We start from the raw sequence: 27,897 nt of genomic DNA, 5'->3' as shown, positions 1-27,897 counted from the left end.
TTAAATGTACCTTGAAAAATCGGTCAATGTAAGGAATTGCCTTGAAATTGATCAAGATTCGAAAAATGTGATTTTTCGCTTGAAAAATTCTTCAGCTTTTGAAAAGCTCATTGAATTGTGTCAAAATAATTCCTTGAATTTTTTAGAGACAGAAGGAAAACCAAAACATTAAAACTAAATCATATATATATATATATATATATATATATATATATACACTAACTGACTAGGTCGTTATGAGTTAGACACAGAAAAACCACTCATCTATTATTTCTGCACAACTTTGTATTGTTATCTCTTGCTGCAAAGTGCACCAAGTGATTTTAACATATAGGAAGCCAGAAGAGTTTGTAGATTTTTTTATCCCATGGTTAAGAGCTTGCTTAGCCCAAAATCCTGAAAAACCGTTTTGAATTTGCACCGTTACGAATCTTTGTACCTGAATTCCTTCGCTGTTTAATTTAAGATTATACTTTTCTACCTGTTTATGCAATGACAAACAATGTCACGTGGAGACAATTTTGTTACTGTGGGAAACAATGCTAGATGGAACCTTTCGGAAGTCTTTGAAAAGTTCTGATAAAGGAAATCTCCAGGGGTGTAGGAACCATGTTAAAGAAAAAATGAAGGAAGCATAGTTATTAACAAATTACAGTCTGAAACCGTTTTACTCGTTAATATGTATTTTCTTTATTTATTTAGTTATTCAATAAATATAGGCAATACTCTGCCGTTTGAGAAAGCAGATTTCCAAAACCATCAAACAGATTGTTATATTGGGGGATCTGAGATTTTGATGACACAATTTGTTCTATGGACAATACAGAAAATAAAACTTTTTGTGAAACGGAGTATTATTTTATGTATAAGTTATCAGTGTGTACAGGTGATAAACCGTTTATTGTTCCAAGTGAAGAGGTGGCCTTTTAGGTGACATGCTTGAATCCAAATCATTACCAGTAGGATATTTCGCAGGGGTGACATTTTTCATGACGATGGGGGCCCTTCGAATTTCCCCAATGAGCCGTCCATTCTCGGTTTTGTCTTTTTGAATATTTAATGTGTGTCCATTGTTTTCTATGGGTACTTGGGTAGTGATTGGTTCATCATTTGTATCATCTCCTTGACGTTTTCTGAAAATGAGAATTTGCAGCCTATTCAGCCTTATATATAAAGCTTATACATAAAGTAGTCTTTAAATGCTTAATACTTACTTCACTTTTAAGCATATATATATATATATATATATATATATATATATATATATATATATATATAGTTCAGTCAGAACAAATGTATAATGATTGTTTAGTAGGAATCTTTAGGGGCTTACATTTACAATTATTAACTATATTACCAGAATGTAATTATGCAGCAATAACATTTATTTTGGGTCTTTTTAGACTCTGATCCAGAGTTCTAGAGCACCACTGAAAGTGAGAAAATCCAACGACAACGTTTGTTTACTCTGCAAATCGTACAGTTAGAAAAAAGTGAACATAAGCTTGCATGTCGTTCATCTACTTGGATTTACGTCGAAAGAAGACAGCACATGCATTGATCTGCCCTTTGTTTGCTAGGAAAAGGTACAAGTTATAGCTCAAAAAAACCCATAAATTTTGCCTGTCCTTGAAATACATAAATTAATGTTCACAGTGTAGGCATTATTATTTTCTGGAAGTTCATTTATGAAATTGTGAGAAAAGAAAACTATTCAAACGTTCTCAGCATCTTTTCTAATATACCTGCAAGATTTATTAGTAAGATATGTCATGCAGATCTTGTAATTTTATAGACTGTGTACCAGACGTAATGTCAATCGTTGTACTCTCAAGCCTAATCTCACCAAATAATTCAGATATAAGATACCTATAGGTTCTTTAAAGGTCACTTATGGAGAAAATATTCCAATTCTAATTTATCATACCCTGTTGTTGCACATTACGTGTAGATTAAAGATCTATTTCTAGTAAATATTTTCTCTAGTCAGCCAGACGTCATGTTGAAAGTGTATTTTGGAATGAATATCAGTACATTTCTGACAAGAATTGTAACCTTTTGTGACCCTTCCATCTTCACAGATTGAAACTGAATGAGTGTATTTCCTTAGTGTGTGTGTGAGGTTATATATATATATATATATATATATATATATATATATATATATATATATATATATATATATCTGTGTGTGTGTGTGTCTGTGTGTCTGTGTGTCTGTGTGTATAGTTAGAGAGCGGTAACACTAGTTAAATAACTTTTGAATGGCCATGAAACGATGGCACTTTTCCAAGGAGAGACCAGTTGGAAAGCACCGACGAGGTTCTGTGTCACCAAACATTGTCCAGGTAGTTTTGCCAGATGTTCACCTTCGCGATTTTGAAGAAGATATAGGTGATTCTTATTCAACACGACCACAGACCAAGAATCAAGACCGACCAAACAATAAAGGCATTTGATAGCCCAAGACGATTATTGGTACATTCAAGCAAAACACAAGGTGATAAACGAAACTATCTACGAATTCCAGGGTTGAGGAGAGGTGCATGTTTGTTCGTTTCTTGCTTTTCTGTTGTTGTATTTGTTTGTTTGTTTGTTTTCATCGATGTCCGCTTATGTTCCTCACAAACAAATAATAAACCTCTTTGACAACGTTCATTATGAAAGGGCTGAAAGACAAAACTTACAAATGATGTATGAGTTTGGAAAGTCAAAGATAAAAAGTAGTAGACATATGGGAACACGACTATGACTGACGTTTCAAAACAGATCCAGAATATCAACCGATCGTCAAAGACTACCATCTAGTGGATATCGAACCTTTTTATTCAGGCGACAGTTTGTTTGGAGGGCGAACACACGCATCGCGCTTGTTGTACGAAGCTGACTGATCTCAGGAGAACAATTACAATGTGTCGGTATGTGTTCCTTGTATAACTGGAATTCGTGCATGCTACATAAATGAATGTCTGAGTTGAAATAAGCAGGACGATATTTTGCTTGGTGTCAATCTCTATATTAAAAAATATGCTTGATTTCCTACAAGTCACTCAGACATTTTGACAGAATTCATTTGCTTCAAACACATTATCCAATACGAAGGCTTGGTCAAATATTCATGAACAATACAAATAATGTGACGACACGAGTCTATAGATCTTTTAAGGCTGCTTCAGTAAATGCCTGAATTGAAACAAATGCCGGATCGAATTTGAAACAAGCCAGAAGATATCATTCCTCGTGTCACATTACAGAGGAAAAGATAAATATGCGTGATTCTCTACAAGTCATCCTGAAATGTTAACAGAACACTATTACGTTGAACATATTCTCCAATACCAAGATCTGACTAAATGTCCAGTTCTTCACCCTACGATCTCGTACAATTCCGTGTTATTTCATCGCCTCCAAGGTGTTTCCTTTATGTTGTATATGTGTTTCAACGGGTTATCATCGAGTCTCGGATTCGACCAATGTGGGTATGTGAGAAAGCTTGCCAGTAGTTTCTCGTGGGTCGGTGGATCTTCCAGGGATTTTCCCGGGTTCTTCCTCCACCATTAATACTGGCCGCCATACATAGCCTATCGTGTGCTGAAAAATGGCGTTAAACCCCACACCACCACCACCATCAACGGGTTATCAGCAGCAACCATATCGCCTCGACTTTCATGAACGTGCCTTGGCAGGAAGGTGTTTGAGTGTCGAATTGTTACATGCTTTCGATGGTGGATACTGATTATTACATGTTTACGAACGTTGGCACTTTCCAACGAAAGGACAATACAAGATTGGTGTCACAATTCAGACGAAAATATAAATTAAAACAACTGAATCGATCCCTAGAATGTATCATATTGGAACATGTCGATCAGAGCGAAAGAAGACGATCCTTTGCTAAAGTTATTCAGACTTATATGTGGGGGAAAATGGTTCAGCGTCCGATATTGCCAAATACCGAACAGTTCGCGAATGAATCCAAGTCAATATTTTCAGCTCACTCAGGATGAAGGAAAATTCATTAAACGCGTTGAAATCATACGTGAATATTTGATCTTTGTGAATTACAAAGTTTGGCAATGTAATATTTGCAGCCTATGTGACAACCATTGCCTGTTTGAAATTTTGCTCGGTGTTGGAACTTTTACTTCGACAACGATAGCTGCATGTACATCGATGGCCCACACATAGTAGATGAAGGCTGAGGAGCGTAAACCGGCTTACATTCCGAAGATACTATTCCAAGTTTTGCCAGTGGCAGATCGTAATATTTAGGCAATCAATACCGAAATAACAATGTACAACTTTTTACCAAATGAAAACTTAAAGGGCACACTTTGCATTATCACTCGCGTCAACTGGTGCACATTGAATAGTTAAAAGGCAGATGAAGACTTTCAGGTTACAACGGTCGATCCTCACAAGATTTTGCGTTGTCAAGTTGTGAGTAGACCTTTGGAAAAACTGTATCCGATTGTTTACGGCTTCCGATCACAACACGCAGCCATATGGGTACTGTCGTCTCGTAATATTGGATAGAGTTTGACGATACATAGATCATTGTGACCATCAACAATGATGAATTACACATATAAACTAGAGTGTGGTGTGACGATCCACGAATGGGGGTATGACGAATCAGCTTTCGTAGTGCATGCCCCTTTGATATGACTGCTATCACTACATTCCCTTCATCGGTCCAGATAATTATGCTCAATCATGCTTTAGAAGAGGAGACGAGTTCTAGCTTAACTTTGGAGCTACGAGGATGCATTCATGTTCAGATTTAAGTGAAATGCATTGAACAATTGCATCATTTATGATATAGCCAGTTTAACCATTGGTATCTGAATGATTTGGAAAGACTGATAACTATGAAACTGTTCGATATGTGACCGTCTCCAAATTTGTCTTCTCCTACTACCTTATTGACGATTCCGGCCAAACGTGATTTAAGACAAGTGTTACCTCATTTGATTTATTCTGCTACTGTCCTAGCTGCTGATAATATTCCATAACACACAAGTCTAAGACAGGCGAGGACAGGGATTTTACGAACTTTACTGGATTTGTTCGAACAATATGCGACCCTTCCTCATATAGCTAAACAGTATGATGTCCTGTAAACACCTACCAGAGCCTATGTGAAATCATTTATTCAAAATACCTTAAGAAGTCATCAGTACGGTGGGAGAATGTTGTTCGAACGTTTTAAACAGAACTGTTTCTTTGGCCAGGATACAGACCTAGAAATTCGGTGATATTGTCGCATTCTTCTCCAAATGTTTCCAGTCAGTCAAAAGAACAAATGCTCCCTAAGCGAGGATATTTTCCTCCGAAGATCATATACACGTTATTAAACGCTGGTGCTCCTATATTATGATTGATTACTGATATCCTTTGTAAGGGGTCTTCTGGTGAAAATAGAAAGCATAGACATGTCAGGAAGGACATCACATCTGTTTCTTGGATGTTATGGACGAATGAAATGAACATTGTGGAACACCATTGTTGGTACGAATAACTGATGCCGCACTTAGCTAAAACGCTAATCTCACAGAAACGTGCCACTTACAGCAAGAGGTACAATTGCTTCTGGATCGAACAGATTTGTCAGAAACGGAAACTTCGCAAAGATGTGAATAATTATTGCAACGTCTTCAACGGTTTCATCAAAAAGTTAATAAGTCAATGCTACGTGTTCTCGGATTTCAAAAATATCATGAAAAGCAATACAAAATAACAGTAATCAGTGACTCCGCCAGGCGGATGGAAGAGAGATAGAAAAGAAAAAACTTTCAAGAGTTTTAAAAGAAACATCAGCTAAGGTTTGGTTGACTTCGAAAGGTAATGCCAATTCCCTTGGCAGAAGAAGTGAACGAAGAAGTAAAACAAGAACTGATCACCCATGTTCATGAATTATTTGTTCACACTACTCATTGTAACGCAAAAGAAAGCAAGAAATACCACAGCACGAAAGGAGTACAGGTAGTTGATTAATTTATTGAGCGGCACAACAAAGATACCCTGAGAATTTCTTCAGAATGTTATTTTAATGTTCGACGTCTATTTGAAATGATTTCAGACCGCTTCCACGATCCGTATGGCAAAGCACTTGGTAAAACTCACATAAGTATACTAATCATGTACAATTCACTCTCTCATTCAACAACATTAGATTTGTTTCCACGGCAAAAAGTACTTCGCCACTTGTTTTTCCTACTGTGTTTTCTATTCGGTATGGAATCACAGCCCTCGATTCTACCAAAGACATCATCAACAACATCAGCAACTGATTCTCCAAGCATGTTTTCAATACCCTATCGAATTGAATGAAGTACTGAATTTGATGTTTGTTTACGCTGATGTTGTCGAGTATAGCGCAGTGGAAAGCTCAACCGCTACGTTGCAGAGAGTCATTCCTTTCAAATTGGATTAAGCCATAGCTTCTTATGTTTCACTTGCACCGAGAATGTAGACATACACGTTATCTTCGTGACAGTAAATATGTCAGTCTGTATACTAGTATTAAAGGAGATCGTGGACATAATATGTTATTGTTTAACAAATAAGTCACCGTGAAACGTATATTTCCAAAAATGATCTTACAGTAAATTTTTATTAATGTATCATGCGTGCCAATGAGTAGCTCGTCAACGAGGACCTATTTTGGAGATATGTTAAAACAATTTCTACGGTGGCACCTATCTTAAAACATATTTCATTTTATGTAATTGATAAACAATGATGCACCGAGATTCTTACGAATGCTCCAAGACAACCTCGTTATGTTTGCCATATCGGAGACGACGACGAGAGTGCGAGAAATCCAATAGGTATAATTTCATTCCTTGCCATTTTTAACAACCTCAGCTTATACTGAATTTGAAATAAAAGGAAGAGCTGCAGGTAACATCGATCTCAACATCCTTTACTTGTACTAGAAAATCACAGGTTTCAATTCTCCAATGAATAACACCAACCGGAACATCGATGCCAGCGTGGCTCCCGTCAACGATCGGTAAGAGAAAATAAAATATGCGCGTAGTTTATGAATGATAAATCGTTCACACTTTGATATGTGGTTGCAAGACAAGTATGTGTTGAATAGCATTGATGTACGTCAAAGACTGTAAGCAGTACCGTGTTCCATTTGATGAAACAAAACTAACATGGAAGAAACCGGACTCTAGGTATGTCTCGTGGAAATATAACTAAAGTGGGAAAAGTCAAGCTCTGATCAAAATAGCAGCCAAGTATCCCAAGCAACAAGTGGAAGTCAAAAGGTTTGTCATTGCCCAGGGCTCCGATCTAAGATAGAAGACCATATCTTCGAATGTCAACTGCATAAACGTTGTTTGTTGGCATGGTCATCTGTGCTCCACAAACATTTTATCCATTTCAAAGTCTTCAAGATAAAAGTCACTCGAGATGGTCTGGAGACGGTCAGGCTTTGTGTACCAGACCTTTTGAACCTTACTTAGCCGATAAAAATGATATGATATCTTACGTGACTCTTTGAAACAAGGGACAATTAGGAACTAACATTGCCCACGACATTTCGTGCGATATTAAGCATGAGGATATGCTTTGTAGGGTTTTGATGTCATTCCTGCCCAAGACAGCAAAGAGGAACATTTCTACCGAATAAATCAGGTCAACTCCGTGCTGAACTTACGTTTGCACTTGTCCTACAAACATACAGTGATTGTACATGCATAATTTGATACAGCTGTAAAATTCAACATCTTACAGAAGTGAGTCTAGACTAGTAAACAAAACAAAAGCTCGAAGCCACGGACATAGGCGACGATGATGTTTTCCATGCAGCTCAGGCTGTCATAAATCCAAACTGTAAATTGGAAAGAAGAAGAAATGAAAATTAGCCATGATGTCACTATGACCGGAAACATCAAAAACACCTTAAGTCATTTTTTTCACACCATAAGCGAACTCCGAACCAGAGAACGTTATTATAGTTGTCAAATAGATCACCCTACTCAAGTGCAACACGACGGAAGTGTGATGATGAGGCAAGAGGAAAGGTTGAAGAGTAAAAGAAGAACGAAAAATCATCACATAAAGTGGTAAAAAGACTTAAGTTACCATTCTCAAGTATACAGCGAATTCTTTAGAGACGAAGCACACCGAAGCTCTCTTCCAACGAGTACCGAGACTTTCGGCCAATCAACTTAGTAGACAGATCTTTCAAAAGAAGTGAAAACTCATGCCTATCATTATTGGAATAACAGGAACTGTATTAACTTGAATTCACAGTTCATACTCAGCTTGATGGAAGCTAGTCATTTTTGTGCTACATTTTAACTTTTTCATCAAAACCCCAAAAGACGTTCAGCCTAATGTTATGATCATGGACGACATTCATCGCCCAAGAATTTATTGGGTAATCGTTTACGTTTCACTGACCACAGTGTGGAATATTTTGATTGCAGTCAATTACATCCTCTCGAAGAAAATATTATAGACTTTAGGAGAAGAAATGCTGGATTAAATTAATTCAGTCAAGTGAGATTACAATGATAGGATTCGACGAAAGTGTTTGCGTACTTTCATCGTCAACGCATTGGATAATTTACTGACTTCTTCTAAATGTGAGCGCTCTACACGCAATACAAAAATGGAATGTGGTCCAATAACCACCATGCCTATATGTTTCCTTTAGCTTAGAAACATAGTGCCCATCGATGGAAAAATGCCACTGTAATAGATCATCTGAAGTGTAGCATTACTCCACAACGGTGTCAACATTGCAGATACGTTTATATTTAACATCTATTTGGTTATTTGTCAGTCAGACATGAAAAGAAAAGGGTTAGCCCCAATCCTCTCTCTTCATTTATTCATACTTGAGTTAACAGGGTTTATTTGTTTCAAATATTGCATTTGAAGAGCAATAAAATGGTGGTCGTTGATTGTGTTTTTAAATTCTTTTTCTCACGGAATAAGGCAAGAAAATAACTTGATGGAAAAATGTCACAGTAATAGATCATTTGAAGTGTAGCATTACTCCACAACGGTGTCAACATTGCAGATACGTTTATATTTAACATCTGTTTGGTTATTTGTCAGTCAGACATGAAAATAAAAGGGCTAGCCCCAATCCTCTCTCTTCATTTATTCATACTTGAGTTAACAGGGTTTATTTGTTTCAAATATTGCATTTGAAGAGCAATACAATGGTGGTCGTTGATTGTGTTTTTAAATTCGTTTTCTCACGGAATAAGGCAAGAAAATAACTTGGCAATGCCTTTGGACAATTAGTGCAATTGATTTCGTCGATGCGTACTGCGCTACCGCGGGTAATTGATTTTTCTTTTCTTGTAATGTTGACTGAGTAATACATGCATCTCGTAGTAGGTCGCTCGCAGCGAGATGCGCATATGTCACGATGTGCACGAGTACTTTACCTCTGGTTCTTGCATGTTATTTTGTATTTTGTATAAGGCATATTGTCATATACAGGCAAAATGATCGTCTGGGTCTTATCAGGGAGTGTCTATGGTACACGACCTAATATAGCCATAGGGGTGAGTAGTAAATTATACACAAGTCAAACTTGTAATTTAATTCTGTATTTTAAATGCCTCGCACAGATATCCAGTTTTTATCTTTAATTTTTTTTAGTTTTTACGTCTTTCCTTGTCACATACCTTTATTTTAGTTTCGTAAAATCTTTTCATTCGCATACATCGAGATTGGTGTTTTAACTCTATCAAAAATCCATTCGGTTTTAATCCTGTTGCACTTTTCACATAATCTATTCCTTTCTTCTTCTGTTTATCTTTGAATTATTACAGGACTTTTCCTTTACGTTTGCGTCTCTGGCAAATAAAGTGGTGCGTTCACAAGTCGGCAGATCTATAGTGCACCACAAAAACCAGAAGAAAATGAACCAGAACATTGGCAGAATTTTAGGGGAAGCCCTTATGTATTTACTGAGAGCAAAGTAACTCTTGGACTGGCTTGAAGGAACGGAACTATATTCGAAGAAGCGGGAAATGATTTCATTTAAGATGGCAAAAACGATGGTGAGGGTAGTCTTGGATGAAAGAGAAGAAAACAAGAATATGGAATGGGTGGATGAAAATAAACAGAAGGAACAATGCCAGATGTTTATTCAATGACAACGAAAGCAACAGCTGTATCAACCACAGTAGCGTGAGGCGTGCAATACTCACTTGTGTACCATACCCACTTGTCACGCTGTCCATTAACCTTTAGGTTAGGAAACAATGGAGCCGATAATGTGCTGCCTGCGGAGCCCAACACAGGACGTACTGCTACTAATGAAGAATGTCTGACAAAACTCCAAAGGTCCTTTTCCCGGAAATCCAAATCTCTCAGAAATAGATTCTACTCGCACTATTGTCAATCTTTGTACATGTTTCTTTGGCGTGCCTTTGTCTTACACAGCAACAAAAACTCGAACCCACTACACCCTACTCTTCTAGCTTGTATGATTTTTTATCAATGTGAGTGATAACAGGCCTGTGTAAAACTACGCCAGAGCATTCCATGACCTGAAAGCCACGTATTCCAACGTTCTGATCTAAACACGATTTCATGCCTCCTCCTACATTCTGATTGAGTGATACAAAATACGCTGAAGCTAAAGTATTTGTTGATTGATGAAACCCCCGAATCGGTTTCGATTCGCTATTAGACAATATAAAGAGGACCATTTATCTCTTGTGACATTCATCGTAGATTATATAAGATCACGCAAAACTGCAAAGTGGGCATGTTGTTTGAGACTTAATGTTTACTGAGGAGCATGGAGCACCTCCTGGACTATGGAGATGAAATCAAAATGTATAGGATTGGAACTGATTCAGAAAGGTGATGGAAGAGGAGAATGTGAAGATCATGATAACGTGGGATGAGAACAACAGGGAGATTGAAAGAAATGCAGAGAAGCAGGAATACCTCAACCAAAATTGTTCAAGTTAGGCAGAGGCAAAAGGAAAGTGAGCAAAGAGTCAAACATGACCACTAAAGAAAAATGTGGCAAAAAACAGCCCTTTACAAGGATAAAACCAACTGCCCTTTTCATGGCGTTCAGGTACTCTCTCAGATGCAGAGATATTACTCAGTCATTGCCAATATTTGTTTCGCTTCTGCTTCTTTTTATGTATGTATGTCTAGCCTTTGTATATTCGCAAAAAATCTTCAATGGATATTTGAGTGTATAGCGTGCAAGCACTCCTGTTCTCTTGTGTGTGACAGTCTATAAATATATGTTCGTTTTTGTATAGTGTGTATTTTCGTACCCTTTCCGCTTCTTACACTTAACTGCTGGGAGTATAGTGATTGTATGAATGGTATGGGTCATAGCTTTGTTAATGAAAGAATGGCAGGTACGTCATAAAGGATTCATAGTAATAGGGAGATAACGTTTTGTTTTTAATGGATTTCACTTCATCCTCCTGTTATAATTTAAAGGTGCAATTGTGTCTATAGTGTGTGTGTCGTCTTACCATTTCCGATGGTAAAACAAAAGCATAGATGCTGATTTGTAGATGACTGGATGTTGGTCAGTCAAAAAAGCGCATTTAGTAAGTGTATGTCTCGGTGAGTAGATAACTAGGCGTTGGTCTATCTAAGCAGCATATTGGTAAGGATACGTAATTTTAACATTATATTTCACTTTGTCCAAGAATGATATCTCAGTGTTAAACATATGGACCTTTGTAACATTAGAAAATTGTAATTCAATCATAATGTTAATCATATAGAATAATGTTTAGTTCACATTGTCAACAAAGCGACATCCTTTTCAAACATGGTGCCCTAGTGTAATTTCCCATTTTCTCAGAGTTACATGTTTGTCCCCAGAACGACCTCCAATACTACTAATTATGTGTTGAAATAACTTATTACTGATAAAGGGGGCAGATTCTTCCGTGTACCGTTTTGAAGAACCAGTTTGCCATCTAAATTTATTGTCGATATTAATGACTTAAAACAGAGGTCTCATCTACTTATTTTTTCAGTTTGGATTAAAATACAAATGTTACAAAATATGTCCAAATTGCCCTCCATGATTTACTGCAAAGTAGTTTGGTAGGTGCACCGTCGTTTTGGTGCCTTTCAGCTGCTACGTGCAGTCTTGTTGTAAATACATGCTCCTTACATATAACATTACTTACTTTCGTCTACTAAAACCATTGGAAATACTGGAAGATATCCAGTGTAAAGATGTACTGGAAGGTGTCAAAGCCACAATATGTCAACGCATTAAAGGGACAAAAGCAATAACAAGACAAAGCCACAACAGGACAACGTGACAAACGAAGGGGGGGGGGGGCAAAAGTGGCAAAAAAGTATGACGCTTTGTCAGTTTTGTTTGGCGTGAATTTTGATGCTTTCATTCATTTCAGCTTTCGTGCAGCCAAGAAGAAACAAAACGATATTGCTCAGATCAGCCGCCCCACCCCCACCACCATCACACAAACACACATGCATACACATATGCTGAATATGAATATTTCGTTCTAATGAACAAATTTACTATATCTCATGTTTGCATCCATAATATTTCTAACGTAATTTCAATATTCCATTTTAATGTGGTTGTAGGCGACACGAGTTTATATATATATATATATATATATATATATATAGAGAGAGAGAGAGAGAGAGAGAGAGAGAGAGAGATACATAGATGTGTGTGTGTGTGCGACCATGGAAGCCAAGTGATCTAAGGCGCCGGTATTTACCGATCACTACAATCTTACCATCTCACCTGAGCCCACGTGGTTTCGAGTCTCGAGCACTGCCAATGCGGGTGTGTGAGCAATTTGTCAAGTAGCTTCCTATGAGTCGGTGGTTCTTACCAGGGTACCCAAGGTTCTTCCTCCACACACACACGCACACACACACACGCACACACACACACAAAATGTGATAGAATGAAAGTTAAAAGAGTGACACACTTCTAATGCCATTTCCTTTCCTATGAAGACAATGATATAAATTTGAAATAAATTTGAAAATACCTTACATGGTTCCTATTTAATTACATTACTTTCATTAGATTTGAGTTGGCAAAATGTTTGATGTTTATAATTTATATTTTGTTTAAAATATGTAAGATGAAGCAGGTAAGTATAGTTACCTATACTTCCGGTAAAAATAAATCACAACAGCTCCGGCAGCTACTGCAATGCCGCTGACACATCCACCTTTACAGATGAAATAATAATAATAATAATAAATAATAATAAATAATTGAGGAACCTTTCTCTCACAATATTTAAATTTGTATACGGGCCAGTGCCAGTAATCTTTGTCGATTTCTTAGATGTATTCGAGAAAAGAGGTATTAACGATGGAATGGGTAATGGCGGGTAGAGGGCGCATTGACCTATGTTCGAATATGCAGTACATGAAAAACAGAAATGGTTGTTTGAAACAGGGATCTTATCAGGCGTTGACATTGCTCTATTCATAGATGTAGTACATGAACATTGATTTAATTTGATTGATTTAAAATCTACAACTTTTTGGACATGATTTCTGAATTGCCTACGGGCTATATTTAATCTAAGCTTCAGCAATACGAAATGTATCTAGAGTTATTTTAAGTGGAAGTGTATTTAAAGGATACATCCTCCAAACAAAACAATAAAAGCGACGATTCTGTGAATGATTGGTTTGTATAATATGTCTCGGGTGAAGTATTTTGTTCGACAATTTGCTGTCCTGATGGACAATTCAAAATGATTATAGGATATCTACATCTTACATTATCATAGAATCTTCTTCTAATAATTATTCTTCTTGTTCTTAAACGGATGGTCAATAAACCTCAAAATGTACAATACTTACCGATTACAGCGCCAACATTCGTATCAGACGAATGAATTGTTGAATCACTAAATTGTGTGGAGGGAGAGTTTGTATTCGACTTGCTCAATGGTGTTGACTCTACCGGAATTGTGACTGCTGATGACGTGGTTTTCATTGATGATGTTGGTTTTAACAAATTAGTTGTCCCTGAATCTGATGATGGGTAAATTGCAGAACTAAGTGTTGTTGTTGAAAGCTTGTCCTGTGCTGCAGAAGTTGAACCTTCAAAAACATTTGAGATCACGATATGCTGTTGCACAAAATTATACGAGTTGATCAGCATGAGAGCTTAACTGTGATCAAGAAAAAAGCAAAATTGCAAGACGAACTTTTTAAATCTCATTATGTATTACAAGAAGTGAAAGACGTGTAATCTTAGTTTTTGACTTGGTATCCTATAGTAAGAAACCCGTATGGCAAGACTAAAGGTACACTACCTCTCCCCAAAAATATTTGTTCGCAAATACAATAACTACATGAACAACGATAAAATAATATTTATTTAGAGCAGACACGATTGAAAGGATAAGTAAACAAAACTGAAGCAGCATATTATTATTAAACACATGAACAATGCATCACATCTGAAGTTTGGATACGAAGTCAGTCACAATGTTATTGGTCAGGACATTACAATTTCAAGCATTCCCGTTTTAATCATATATTGTATTAGTGCTGGAACATTGATTACAAATACATGTTGATTGGATGCAAATGTTTGGCCAGATGAATAACCCGTATGAAAGTTTTTGTATGGCAAACCGGTTGGATAGCTCAAAGCTGTTGCCTATGCGGCCAGATGAATAACCCGTAAGAACGTTTTTGTATGGCAACCCGGTTGGATAGGTCAAAGCTGTTGCCTATGCGGCCAGATGAATAACCCGTATGAACGTTTTTGTATGGCAAACCGGTTGGATAGCTCAAAGCTGTTGCCTAACCGGCCAGATGAATAACCCGTATGAAAGTGTTTGTATGGCAAACCGGTTGGATAGGTCAAAGCTGTTGCCTATGCAGCCAGATGAATAACCCGTATGAAAATTTTTGTATGGCAACCCGGTTGGATAGGTCAAAGCTGTTGCCTATGCAGCCAGATGAATAACCCGTATGAAAATTTTTGTATGGCAACCCGGTTGGATACCTCAAAGCTGTTGCCTAACCGGCCAGATGATCACTTCCCTTGTTTAAACACACACATTACACACGATGTAACAGATTTGCTAACTTAAACTAATGTGAGCAGTTTGCAATTCGTCATATTTAACAACTCATAAAAAGATCGAAACTAATGTGAGATTACAGACAAATATTTTCTATCTATTTCTTTGTTATTAAAATTTTGATATTTATACTTGATACTAGCAAAAAAGTATTTTTAAAAATATTTCAGTTGGAAACAACCCAAGGCAGACGCAATGTCAAAATCTTGAAATTTTATTCTTTTTCTGATTTTTAAAAAATAACATCTGATTAAAATCGACACCTACGACATATTAGAGATCTGACGACGTTATGTTTAATGGATCTTCCTTTTCCCAAACCTAGGTTTCGAACAATAACTCACCCCCAACACGTAATGCAGCTCTTCATCTGTTGAGTAAAACAGAATTCGTTCCAATGGTCAAGGGAACAGGAACCATGACTGGTGTCTGTACAATCTTACTTATTACAAGTGATCTGAATTTCAATCCGCCTGAGGAATTTTAGTGTCCTATATTTCCTATTGCGTCAGTGAATTTCAGTCTATATCTTGTAACATTCATAATGTAATTTATTAAGCATAATTTTACCTTTCACTTGATCCTTATATAGTCCAATCCAAAACAACCCGTCTGATGACGCTGGACAGTTACTGGACGAATCGTACGTGCAATGAAGAGCACGATCGTTTGGAGCAATGATCGCAGTTATGTCCCTCAAAAGTTGTGTACAGTACCTCAAGGCAGCAGTCCAATTTAATGGTGTATTTGACTTACAACATTTGGATGTCGAACCTGAAAGAAGAGATGACTTAACGGTGATTAGAGAGCAACAATGGCGACGCCTACAGTAAGGATGACGATGAAGAATATTGTGTGCATGATGACTATTGACATAATGACAATCTTTATTTATGTTGACTAAAGAGAAGACGACAATAATATTACGACGAGGGGAAAAGAAAGAGCCCACAAAGATATTGACGAGGATGAGAAAAAGCGAAAGGATACTAGTGCACAAAATTTCACTAGTGGTCCAGTGCCAGTTGCTATACATTAATCTTAGGTGGAAATATAACAAGGGGATGTATATTATTTCAAAACTAAGACAAAGATGAATTCAGAAAACAATTTTGCCATAGTTTAAGGATAAAGTTTAAACTAAACAACTTTCGCTTATATAAATTCAGTTTCACTTGCACGTATGCTAGTGTAAAGAACTTGAACAGTTGCAAACATTAAATTTTTAATAAAGTAACCCCACATGTAGGCAATAATATCTATTTTCATTTGCATTAATACGTGTATGTCAAGGCTCTTGTGATAAATGTCTTTGTTCGTCAGCCTATTGCACTGCTTTCAGATCGGATTGTCATATTTTCTAGATTTTGTTTTGCACTGCTGCAAAAGTTAATAGCATAAACACGTATTAAATAAGTACAGGTAAACCACTAAACAAAGGAGATCTGACCTTTAATATATTTTCAGTCTTTCCAAAACAATTATATAGCTTAAACTTCGTTCTAAAACTATAATATTCCAACAATTCGCATGCTATGTGACGGCTGTACTAAGTATCTCTTTGTGAAACCTTTAAATAAATTAGATAGCATTGTACTGTCTCTCCTTGGGTAATTCAGCTATCATCTGGTACGGCAAATACTGCATATGAGACGTATCAAATTATGGCTTTGAAAACCTTTACACATTTCAGACCTGCCAGTTTATTGGTGCAAAGTTAAGTACACAGGAACTTCGAAACTCACAGAACAAAAACAAATCCGTCGCATCTTAAGAGGATAGAGTTCAAAAACACTGTTAATGAACAAAGTATGTCTTATTGCCAGGGATTATCATAAGGGTCTAGAATATTTGGATTGGCAAATCACACTCCACACAACAGTCAGATATTTTTCCTGTTACCTGACCTAGAATCGTCTAATTTTTCTTTTCGAATAATACGTTCCTTTTTTAAAGTATCTACGCACACTGTACGCTGTTTCAGTGTTTTATTTTCATGTAAATTGTGATTACTGTTTAGAGGTTCCAAGAAGATCGTATTACTGACAATATTATGAATCTTTAGCGCACATCAAGTGGTCAGTTCAAACAGAAATATTATTAAGATGTTTACAGAAATTCAGTGAACACTTAACTATTTATGGATATATAGGTCAAATTCACGTTGAATTTGGGATCTTAAAAGTGACTATCAACAGGAAGTAATTTCTGTTTACCTCTTGAGTTCAGCAGAGATATTGACTTCGCTCAAGTTCTCATTGGCAATATTGTATTTTAACTATAAATTCCTTGTTGTTGTAGGCTTTCAAACGATATTAATTGCCAAGTTTCTTAACAAAAGTCACACGTAAGGTGCAATTGATATTTGACTTTCGTGCACTTTAAGACTTATGCTCAAATTTCAATTTAAGACTTATGCTCAAATGTAAAGAAAACTAATTGGATACTTACGTGAAAAACAAAGGACTCCATGTGTTTGATCACAAAATTCGTCAACCTCTCCCTTGATGACAGTATCGTCAGTCACCTGCACGTACACGCAACCATGATGAGAGGCATAGTTTCCCAGTAGTGATAATATGGAGGAATCTATAAGTATCGAACACTCTTTTATTGACAAAGTTGTATTCATTTTGCTCTGTTTAAGTTTCTCTCTCATAAAGGCGAAAAGGTACGAAAAAGACCCCCTAAAATACATTTAGCTTATTTGTTCCTTGTTTAGGCTTTATATGTTTGTGTATTATTTTGTATTGTTTGGTCCTTTTATTCTACTACTTATGAAACCTTGAAATCCCGACAAACTAATGTTGATTGCTTTAGGAGCAAAAATATCTGATTTTAACGCGGTTAAAGATTTCTAGAAACGCGTTCGTTATCATGTTGTCCTATTTTCTACGTGTACTCCTTAGACATTCCAATAAAAACAATTTAAAATTCAATTTATTGTCAGTTACATTGAGCAATTGAGGTCAGAGGTAAACTCATCGACTGTTGGTGGTTTTCCTCTTTATATTATCGATCATTCCCATCCCCTACATTTTCGTTTGAAAAGTAGATATCATGTAGTATGATCCAATTAAGCAAATATGAAATTACCTTTCCTGTATACCGACATCGCTGACAGATTACCCCCACAGAAAACTGTTGGTTTATCCTGACATTCGTTTGTGCACCATTTCCCATCATATAGGTAATTATGAGGTTGATAAGTATAACTACGATATGGATTACAATAACATCTGTTTCCCTGAAAAGAAAACAATGGACATATAAGATTTATATCGGTCAACAAATAAAACCGGGAATTGGTAAAACAAACCTGGAACTTATCATATATCACTGAGTTGTTCTTAAATGCGGGACACTTTTTTACATTAGCATATATCTACCTTCATTTGCGCTTAAGAAGTTGTTCTAAACTTTTCTCATCTTGCAATGATCTTACGCACCCACACGTACCCACACTCACGCGCATATATGTACATATTTATATATGAGAATGAACTGCTATTGAAGGTGGGTGATAAAAATACAACAGTACTCGCCTATCACCTGGAAGCTTGTTCCCACGTCCTTTGTGATTTTAAGAACGAAAAACATAAGGTGATATGAAAAAATGCACAATTCATTAATTTATCACTTCTAACATAATTCTCATTAGGGTTTCCCTAAAACTGTCAGCTTGTTTCTTTATCAAACCATCTGGAAGTTTTCAAAGTAAACAATGAGCCTGTTAGCTGCTCTCTTCGTGTTCCTGGAAAAGTCCATTTTCAGTGTTCAACAAAATGTAAAAACAAGAGTTGTCTGCATCCAATATTAGCAATGTCAAGCTTTAATATGTCTATTAAAAAAATAAAACCGAAACAAAACAAACAAAACAAAAAAGGGCCGTTATTCAGAGCTTACAGAAGACGATGAACTATCTCACTCCTGTTGTTTGAACAAATAGACTCACCCACGCAAATATGGCGGCCGTGTTAGTAAAGAAACACCCGTTGGTTTCAGGGGCAAACAAGATGACAGTTTTATAGATCCACCCTTACCCAGTAGCAATCAAGTTGAAAATTAGAAATGAGCGAATGCAATGACAGCTGTTTTGCATTTATTTTGTACGGCTGCTAAATGTAAAATTGCCAACTGTCTACTGTTTCAATTTTACCCAATTAAACTTATCACCAATCTCAATAAGTAACCGCTAACAGCAGGGAAAATGGACATTGCTATGCTAAAAGTTATAAATAACCGCTTTTGTCAAACATCAGACCTGAAGTGCCACTGTATCCGATGAATTACAAAGACTGAAACATTCTGAAGGTCGAGCAGGTGATACCATATTGATGCCTGGAGGATACGAAGAATTGACTGTAATGTTGTAGCAACCTGCACAAATAGAAAGATACGCAACAGCAACTTGCATTCGTCTGCGATACAACACTTTTCCCACGAATTAGTCTATGTCTCCCATCAGTCACTGCACACCTGTATGGTGCTTTCTTTAGGGCTAAGAAATAATATACCCCTCAACAGAGGGTTGTATATATCAATCAACCATGGGCATAACAGTAATTCAAAAGAAACTTATAGAAATAGAATGCGCTGCCTAATTATATGTATGTTTATTTCTTTACAATATGTGTTCTTACTTCAAACTTGAACCTTTTCGTTGAAATAACATTCATTAAGTATGTTGTGAAAGTTTCAGTACAATTCTGAAAGTTATATCGAGCTACTAGGTTGGAACGTTTCACACCTAGCTGGCGACCGAATCGGTTTGCGGTCCAATTAAATATTTGATATGCAATAGTCGATTGACGAATGCCTTCATTGGTATATGGTTCAATTTAGTATTTACGTAACTTTGAGCCAATATGTAATCGATAGCCGGACAAACAGCTTGCCTAACCGAAAAGAGTAACTAGATAGAATTTACTATGTACCATATACAAATTCAACTCTTTAGCAATCCAGTTTTTCTTCGAATTGTAAAGGTCAATCATAGAGAAAATCTTCAAGATATATAATTTTCATTCTTTTACAGCACATTATGTCTAGATGATATATTCGTTTACTTCAAACGACTTTCCGATATTTCCTGTTAATCAAAATAAAATAAGATTGTCAAAAAATTAACGAATCCATTGCTCACACCCCTCCCCAATAAAGCATGGTTTGGTGTTATCCTTGACGCCATTCAACGCCCACCAGCCACTAATATAGAATGTTACTCACTGCCATGTTATAACTAGAAGACAAAGATGGAGTTCGTACTGTATACGGTCACTAATTGTTCTAGGACAGAGAAAGGGTAATTATTTCATTTTTGTCAAAACTCTAAATTAAGAAGCGCTAAGAAAATTGGGATGTACCCATTATACTGTGTCAGACAGGGAGATAACAAAAAAGCTTTAGTTTAGTTAAGCTCAGCATCACGAATGAAAGTGAAGTTTCACGTGAGCATATCTCAATGTGGACAAACGTACGTAACTTTTCGCGCACGAACGATTTAAACACCATGTGTATCAACATAGAGAGCAACACCATTCATTTAGTACATGCAGAAAAATAGTGGTATATGTGAATATAATTCACCATGTTGATACTATATCATTTCGTTTTCATAAAAGGATTTTAAATTCCTAATTGATGCCTGTTTATGATATGATTCATCTGATGAGTAGACATTGTTTACCTGTGGCACTCGACGCATCCCATAACCGCATAGTACCTTATCGAAAATGGGCCATTCCATAACTCCAGAACCAATATTGATATATTGATGACAGGACAGCGAGCAGAGTAGGGCAATCGGGACAAAACTTGGGAAAGGGGGGACCCGTGGGCGGGGGGGGGGGCGCCTAAGAGAAGAACTTTTTCTACTTTATAGGGTCCTCCTGGATAATTTTTTGTAGGGACCTCAGTTCATGTCCGTGGTCCTAATGACTGATTACATATAACAAGGACAAGTCTTTCTCAGCTTCTGAACTTTTAGCTACATTTCGGGACGTTCGAGTGAAAAATCACTATTACACTATATCATGCTTGATGCTCAGCTCAAAGAAAAATAGTTGGCTCTACTGATATCTTAAATGTTTCCCAAGCCAAGCGATAAATTCATCACAAATCTATCGAAACGTTTTAAAACCTATTTGGACATATGTAAGCAATCGTCATGGAAAAAGAGAGTGATAGATAGGGGAATGTTGAAAAATAAATCATCCCTTTATTTTGGGTACGGATATTTGAACTTCAAGCAGATATCTACATTCAACCTGAGATTTATAGATTTATGATGGTTAAATAAGAGCAGAAAATATCAAAGAGATAATGGTGAAATCACATCGTGTTAGACAATAATGGGTTACATTTGAAGGGAGCGGGGTTCCCAATGTTATTTTAACGAAGTTAAGTTTATTTTTGATGAGCAATTTGCGATACCTTTTACTGAATGTATTTATTTTCTCCGTGTCGTTCATATAATATTCAAGTTAGAAAGTACTCAGAAGACGTTTCAGATTGAGCCATAAAGAAATGTTCAAACAAACTTACAAGTTCAGTTTCAGTGAATTTGAAAGAAAGATGCATATAGATATATGTTTTTGCGACAGAAATCTTCGTCCTCCAGTTAACTCCCTCAGAGAGAGAGAGAGAGATATCAAAACTAATTTATATTTCTAGATACAAGAAGTTATGCCTGCACATATTTGATCAATTAGTAACACTTGACATTAAGAGTCTCGAAAAAGTATAATTTACCAGACTTTTGAATAAATTTCCTTTCATCTGACCCAATCTCAAAGCTAGCTTTATTTTATGACACACGGTACTAATTCAACTCCAATAGTAAACATAAGAAAACACCATCATATTCAAAATTCAATAACTTAAAATATATTGGTGCTGATGATGAGACCTATAATTCTCCATGCACATCTAACCTTGGTGCAAGCTTATGTGTGGAGAACACCATATGACCCGCGACATTTTGTTTACATATTTGTGCATGAAACACATGTTATTGATTTTGCACCAAATGAATTAGGTGCTACTTTCAGTATTGAGTACTCCTGAGTCAAGCCTGAAAGAATGCTAAAATTGCATCAGTAGAAATTTGTCAATATGTTTTTTACATTACATATAGGATAAGCTCTCAAAAGGTATTTTTCCTAAAATTTTAATTTTCATTTTTAACCAATTATGGACCACCAAACCCGTAAATACTCTATTATTTCTTCACCCATTTCTAGACTGGTTCACAGTTCTTCCGTGTGTCCTATAGGGAAGTTATGGCTTCGAACATAACTATATCCGCAGACTCTGGAGAAAAATAAATAATGTAGGTAATAATATGTGGAGACTGAGAGGACTTCAGGGGTTTAACATTACGCCATAGGTTTATAGTGTGGGCCGTTAATGCGGTCTCCGGAAAGCCTTTATATTAAACGTGTTCATAGGTTTAACACTGAGGCTTTATTTTTATAGAGCTAGAAGCGGTTGAACTCAAATGAGGTTTAACTGTTACATTTGTTGAATCGATCTCACAATTTGGCGATTGAGGGATCTACGGGGAATTAATATTACACCATAGGTAAAGTGGAGGATGGGCGATTGAAGGGTCTACAGGAAATCCTATTTTGAAAAGGCTTAACATGTTGCAGAGAGGTATGTAATAATGCAATACAACACATGCCATACTATCTGGAAGCCGCTTTCGGAAACAATATTGATATGGGTATCACTTGAACATGTACAAAGTAGTATTCAGGAAGTGGGATAGTAATTTAAGCATGTCTTAGATTATATATATATATATATATATATATATATATATATATATATATATATATATATATATATATATATATATATATATATATATATATATATATATATATATATATAACACTAGGTGATTGATAAGAATAGCGTGTTTATAAACTCTCCCAGCATTTTTCTTGGATGTGAATAAAGGTGGTGTTGTCGGAGTGTAATTCAAAAGGTGATTCTATATAGTAGGATGCATCTTGCATTCTTGTATCGTAGGGCATGAGTTCGAGTGTATATCAAAAAACGCCAGATGGATAATCAGATATGTGTTTGGATTTAATTGGAAAGCAGATGCTGAATGGTATAGTGTGTATTTCAGTGTATAGCCTAATATTTAAACATTACATTTACATGTTGAACAATTTTGAAATGGAAATACCACTAATCAATTAATAATTATAAAAATTAGCGACCTTTCTCAAATTCTGATATAAGGAAAAACTACCTTCTATCTGTATCCATGGATTAATCTCAGTTTGGCTAGGAGCTGAAAAGAATATTACAGGATCGAAGGCATTATTGGTGTGCTGAGCACGCCTATGGGCCTTTTTTAATATTTTAACGTTCTTCCTACTACATTTGAAACATTTTAGCCAAATAATTTATTCCAGAAAGCAAACTGTGTTTGAATATAAGTATTAACAAAACAAAGTGCTAATAGCAACGCGAACATCAACAATGACAATAATAACAACAACAATAATAATAATAATAATATCAGCAAGTGGGTTGATTTTCAAATGCAACATATCCCTTCACCATAACCCCCTCCCATTACACCATGGAGCTTGACCCAGGCATCACGAAACGCGTTATCCTTCTTCTTACAATTGGAGATATAAGTTTTCGTCCAGAAAAGTTTGACATTATCAATGTAATTGAAATTTTAGTGCAGTTAAATATTTTATCCCTGCAATGAATCCAAAAAGAAGAAATTAAAAACAATTACATCATTGGTGCGTAGGTACCACATGGTTAAATCATGCCTCACCCAGGTGTATTGTAGAAGAGTTAGGACGGACGGATTGACGGGTGAACTAACAGATCGAAGTTATCCGACACTTTGAACAGAATGAATGGAATTACTACTACTAATAATAATAATACAATTAATAATAATAATAATAATAATAATAATAATAATAATAATAATAATAATAAATTTAATTATTTTAAATGATAAAGAGATTTCAAATTTAACAAGCAGAACTGTCTGAACTATGGGTGAAGCAATACAAGAATTTGTAACAGAAGTGGACAGACAAGGTAGTAATGGTTTCGCTTATTGTGCATGTTGAGAACAATATTACTGTATTGACATAGATGAAAGGTCGATATGATGGTAGTAGTAGTAGTAGCTGGTTGTGATGTCAGTAGTGGAGGTGGTAAAATTAAAATCTGTTTCTTTGTTAGATTTTGTCATTGTTATAATTGCTGATATACTGGTCATATTAAGTAGGAGAGAAAAAGATCAGGATATGCAGTAACTGTCATCGTTCTTATCGTCGTTATCATCATCATCCAGGTCAGTTAATTTCTTACCTATATAATAGATCAAGCAATACAAAGCAATCCACTGTTTTACTGCACACATTTTGTTCACTGCGAACATACCTCATCAGTTCAAAAGCAAAAACACATATAAGTGGACGATTGACAATGTAAAGTATGGCAGGGTATTGGATAAGGTTTTCCAGGTTTACCGTAATAATAAAAAGCTTGCTCCATATGCATGTATATATATATATATATATATATATATATATATATATATATATATATATATATATATATATATATATATATATATATATATATATATATATATATATATATATATATATATATATATATATTGTTGGAACAAGGAAAGATTACTTGCGGGTTAAATGATGATCAGCTTTAAATGTTTGTTTACTGCAAATTAATTTTTCGTCGGATATCAACAATTTCGGATTTCGTGGTTGTTATAATCCACAAGCTTCCTAGGTTGACACATATGCATACATTATTTACCCACTATATATATGTGTGTGTGTGTGTGTGTGTGTGTGTGTGTGTGTGTGTGCGTGCATTACAGTTTATCATTCAGGACGAACTCCTCCGGGGTTTTCAATCGTAGTATCCAGTATAGTTCTCTATGTATGCATCTATATCAGTCCATGCTATCGGTAGCATCTCGCCAAACTCGACTGGATGCCTAGTATAGTCGTAGTGGTTGGCGAGTTTCTCGTTGATTTGTTGTGACTGTGCTTCTTGCAGTTATTCCTTTGTTTTCAGAAATCAATGCTTTCGCCACATATTGAGCGGCACATATTTTGCATGTGATAGGATATGCTACATATTTGGTTCGACATCCTGTAATGGTCATATTACTTGTTCGCGTACTTTTACAAACGTTAAGGCTATGCTACTTTCAAAGATTATTCCCGAAACAAATTTGGCAAGAAAATGAAATGCCGATATTGGATTGCTACTAGAGAAGGTACGGTATTATACGTGTGTCTATCCTTTAAGGATTAGTGCGTCTCAGTTCGTATTGATTTTCGATTCTTTCAACTCTCCTTTATTTACCAATTTATCTTTTCTTGTCAAGAATGCATGCAAAACTGCGTCAACTTAGAAATCTTACATTATTTACATGCAATGCAAAACCTGTCAACTTCTAAAACTACGTTACATACATAGATGCATACATACATACATACATGCATGCATGCATGCATACATACATACATGCATGCATGCATGCATGCATACATACATACATACATACATAAGTTCCTAACTAATTAACTGCATATTAACTTGCTTCCCTATCTATTAACCTTCAAATGACATAGAAAACGTATTGTGACCTCTGTAGGTAATTCCTTTCTGTATCATTTATGTCCTTAATGTCTTATCGTCTGAGAACTCAGAGACGTTTTCACTTGCATGCTTAGTCTCTGGAAGGTGAGTTTTGAGTTGAATCGTATTCTTCTTGGTTGGTTTTAATGGCACTTTAAACACATTAATGGCTATATCGTACCAAGGATATACAACATAAAGTTCATTCCCAAGGACACGCCGAGGCAGCCGACCTTGTCTGATCTAGGCGTATATCGTACCCAGGATACAGAACATAACGTTCATTCCCAAGGACAAGCCGAGGCAGCCGACCTAGTATGACCTAGGCGTATATCGAACCCGTGACACAGGGAATGACTAATTCGACGCTCTACCAGCTGAGCTACTGCCATTCACCAAATTAAATCATACTGAAGTTTATAGATTAATAGAATAAGTCATATGCATTAGAGTGGACTCAAGAGAAATCGCCATATGCAAGTGGGCAGAATAAGAATATCGAACCAGATGAAATATGCGTGACATGGAAAAGACGTTTTTTGTCGGTATTATGTGATATGTTAGTAGGAAGGCTATGTTAGCGCTGCTATTGTAACAGCGTGATTAAGAGTATTTATGACATAAAAATAATTTATATGATGTTAAAACTTCATGGTCTTAAACAAAGTAAAGAGCAAGCAAAACAAATATGTTTAGTAAAATTCAACAATTTATTTCTCTAGCATACAAAGTGAAAATTTAAAAGGCACATACAGTTTGGTGAGCTTAATTCCAGTTAATCATACCCGTTCTATCACAAGTCCAAAAGAATAGAGTGGTCTGAAATGATTCCATTATTGAATGTGCTGATGTGCTAAAAGTCATGATGCATCACATTAATTTAAGACAAAATAACCTTGAATAAATTCAAAATAGTCCAAAAGCAGTAATTTAATACTAATGAGTCCTGTGTACTTCCAATGAATACATTTTTAAATATATGATTCGTCTCAAATTATATCTAAGCATAACTAAAACAAATTTAGAGGTGTAACTTATATGCAGACTGTCACCTGACTTATGACACAACACAATGCCCTTGACTTACCTCATTTCCAACGGACATTTTCATCAAATTAAGAAACAAGGTAAGAACTGTTTGCTTAAAATGTAGCCAAACAATCTGACAAAGATAAGTTAGACCACATTTTTTCCAAGTGAAAATATAATGTCCTGAATTCAAATACAAGTAAACTAATTGTTTATTATCTTAAAGTATAATGTGCAATCGCGGAGAAAAGTTAGCTATGTAATATGTTGTTTACAAATATATATATATATATATATATATATATATATATATATAGAGAGAGAGAGAGAGAGAGAGAGAGAGAGAGAGAGAGAGAGAGAGAGAGAGAGAGAGAGAGAAAGAGAGAGAGAGAGAGAGAGAGAGAGAGATCGAGCGAGATTGGTTAATTAAAAATAAACAAGAAAAGAAATATATTTGAGAAGAAAATTTTCAAGACAAGGAAACCGTTAGTGTTGGAGTTACATTACTTAGAAATTGATCGGCAGAGCTTCCTCAAAAACCCAATAATATGATTTACTTAAGTCGATGCTATCCATGGCATACATTATAATGGTCTCCGGCCAGTTATTTCAGGTCAGCTATGTCGATTGTATGTTTCAGTCGTTTATTAACGGACACACTTCGACTGTTATCTAGATGATGCAGATTTCAGACAAATGTGTTAGTTGTATGTCAGAAAGATAATAATGTCATGGTTCAATCATAAAACCGAAACAAATAAAGAAATCGGTGACATTTTGTTATTGCCCTGGACCTGAAGCATCATTATATTAATCCTGGGAATCATCATATATCTTTTAGTTGGCAGTGCGGTAGAGAAGAAAAATAATGTAACCTCTTTGACCAGGGTTTTGTTATCTCTGTCTGAATCCATGCATGGATTTGCATAGCAATGAGGCGAATGGAAGTATGTGCCTGATATTATACACAATGCGAAACAAAGGTTGCATGAGTATTATTTTCTGTAATTATGTAATTTAAGCCTTGAGAGACTTATTTTCTCATTACTAAGCTACTGATCATTGATTATAAATCAAGTCGGCACTATTCTTCACACATTTCATTGAA

At 35.9% G+C, this 27,897-nt stretch overlaps 1 protein-coding gene across 1 annotated transcript; it reads right to left on the bottom strand.

The window, feature by feature from the left end:
* Positions 1 to 262: 262 nt before the first annotated feature.
* Positions 263 to 23,393, bottom strand: LOC149772569 (uncharacterized). Its single transcript, XM_089947634.1, has 8 exons — positions 23,356 to 23,393; positions 19,351 to 19,466; positions 18,183 to 18,333; positions 17,538 to 17,675; positions 15,657 to 15,860; positions 13,849 to 14,091; positions 13,136 to 13,202; positions 263 to 1,133 (listed from the first exon to the last, which is right to left on the bottom strand). The coding sequence occupies exons 2-8, from the start codon at positions 19,417 to 19,419 to the stop codon at positions 899 to 901; spliced, it is 1,107 nt and encodes a 368-aa protein (XP_089803760.1). The 5' UTR covers positions 19,420 to 19,466; positions 23,356 to 23,393; the 3' UTR covers positions 263 to 898.
* Positions 23,394 to 27,897: the final 4,504 nt, after the last annotated feature.

This window comes from Sinohyriopsis cumingii, unplaced genomic scaffold, assembly GCF_028554795.1.
Source record: "Sinohyriopsis cumingii isolate HCF-2022 unplaced genomic scaffold, ASM2855479v2 utg001392l, whole genome shotgun sequence".
Lineage (NCBI taxonomy): Eukaryota > Metazoa > Mollusca > Bivalvia > Unionida > Unionidae > Sinohyriopsis > Sinohyriopsis cumingii.
Note: the sequence above shows the minus strand (reverse complement) of the source record. Positions and strands in the feature narration are given on the sequence as shown.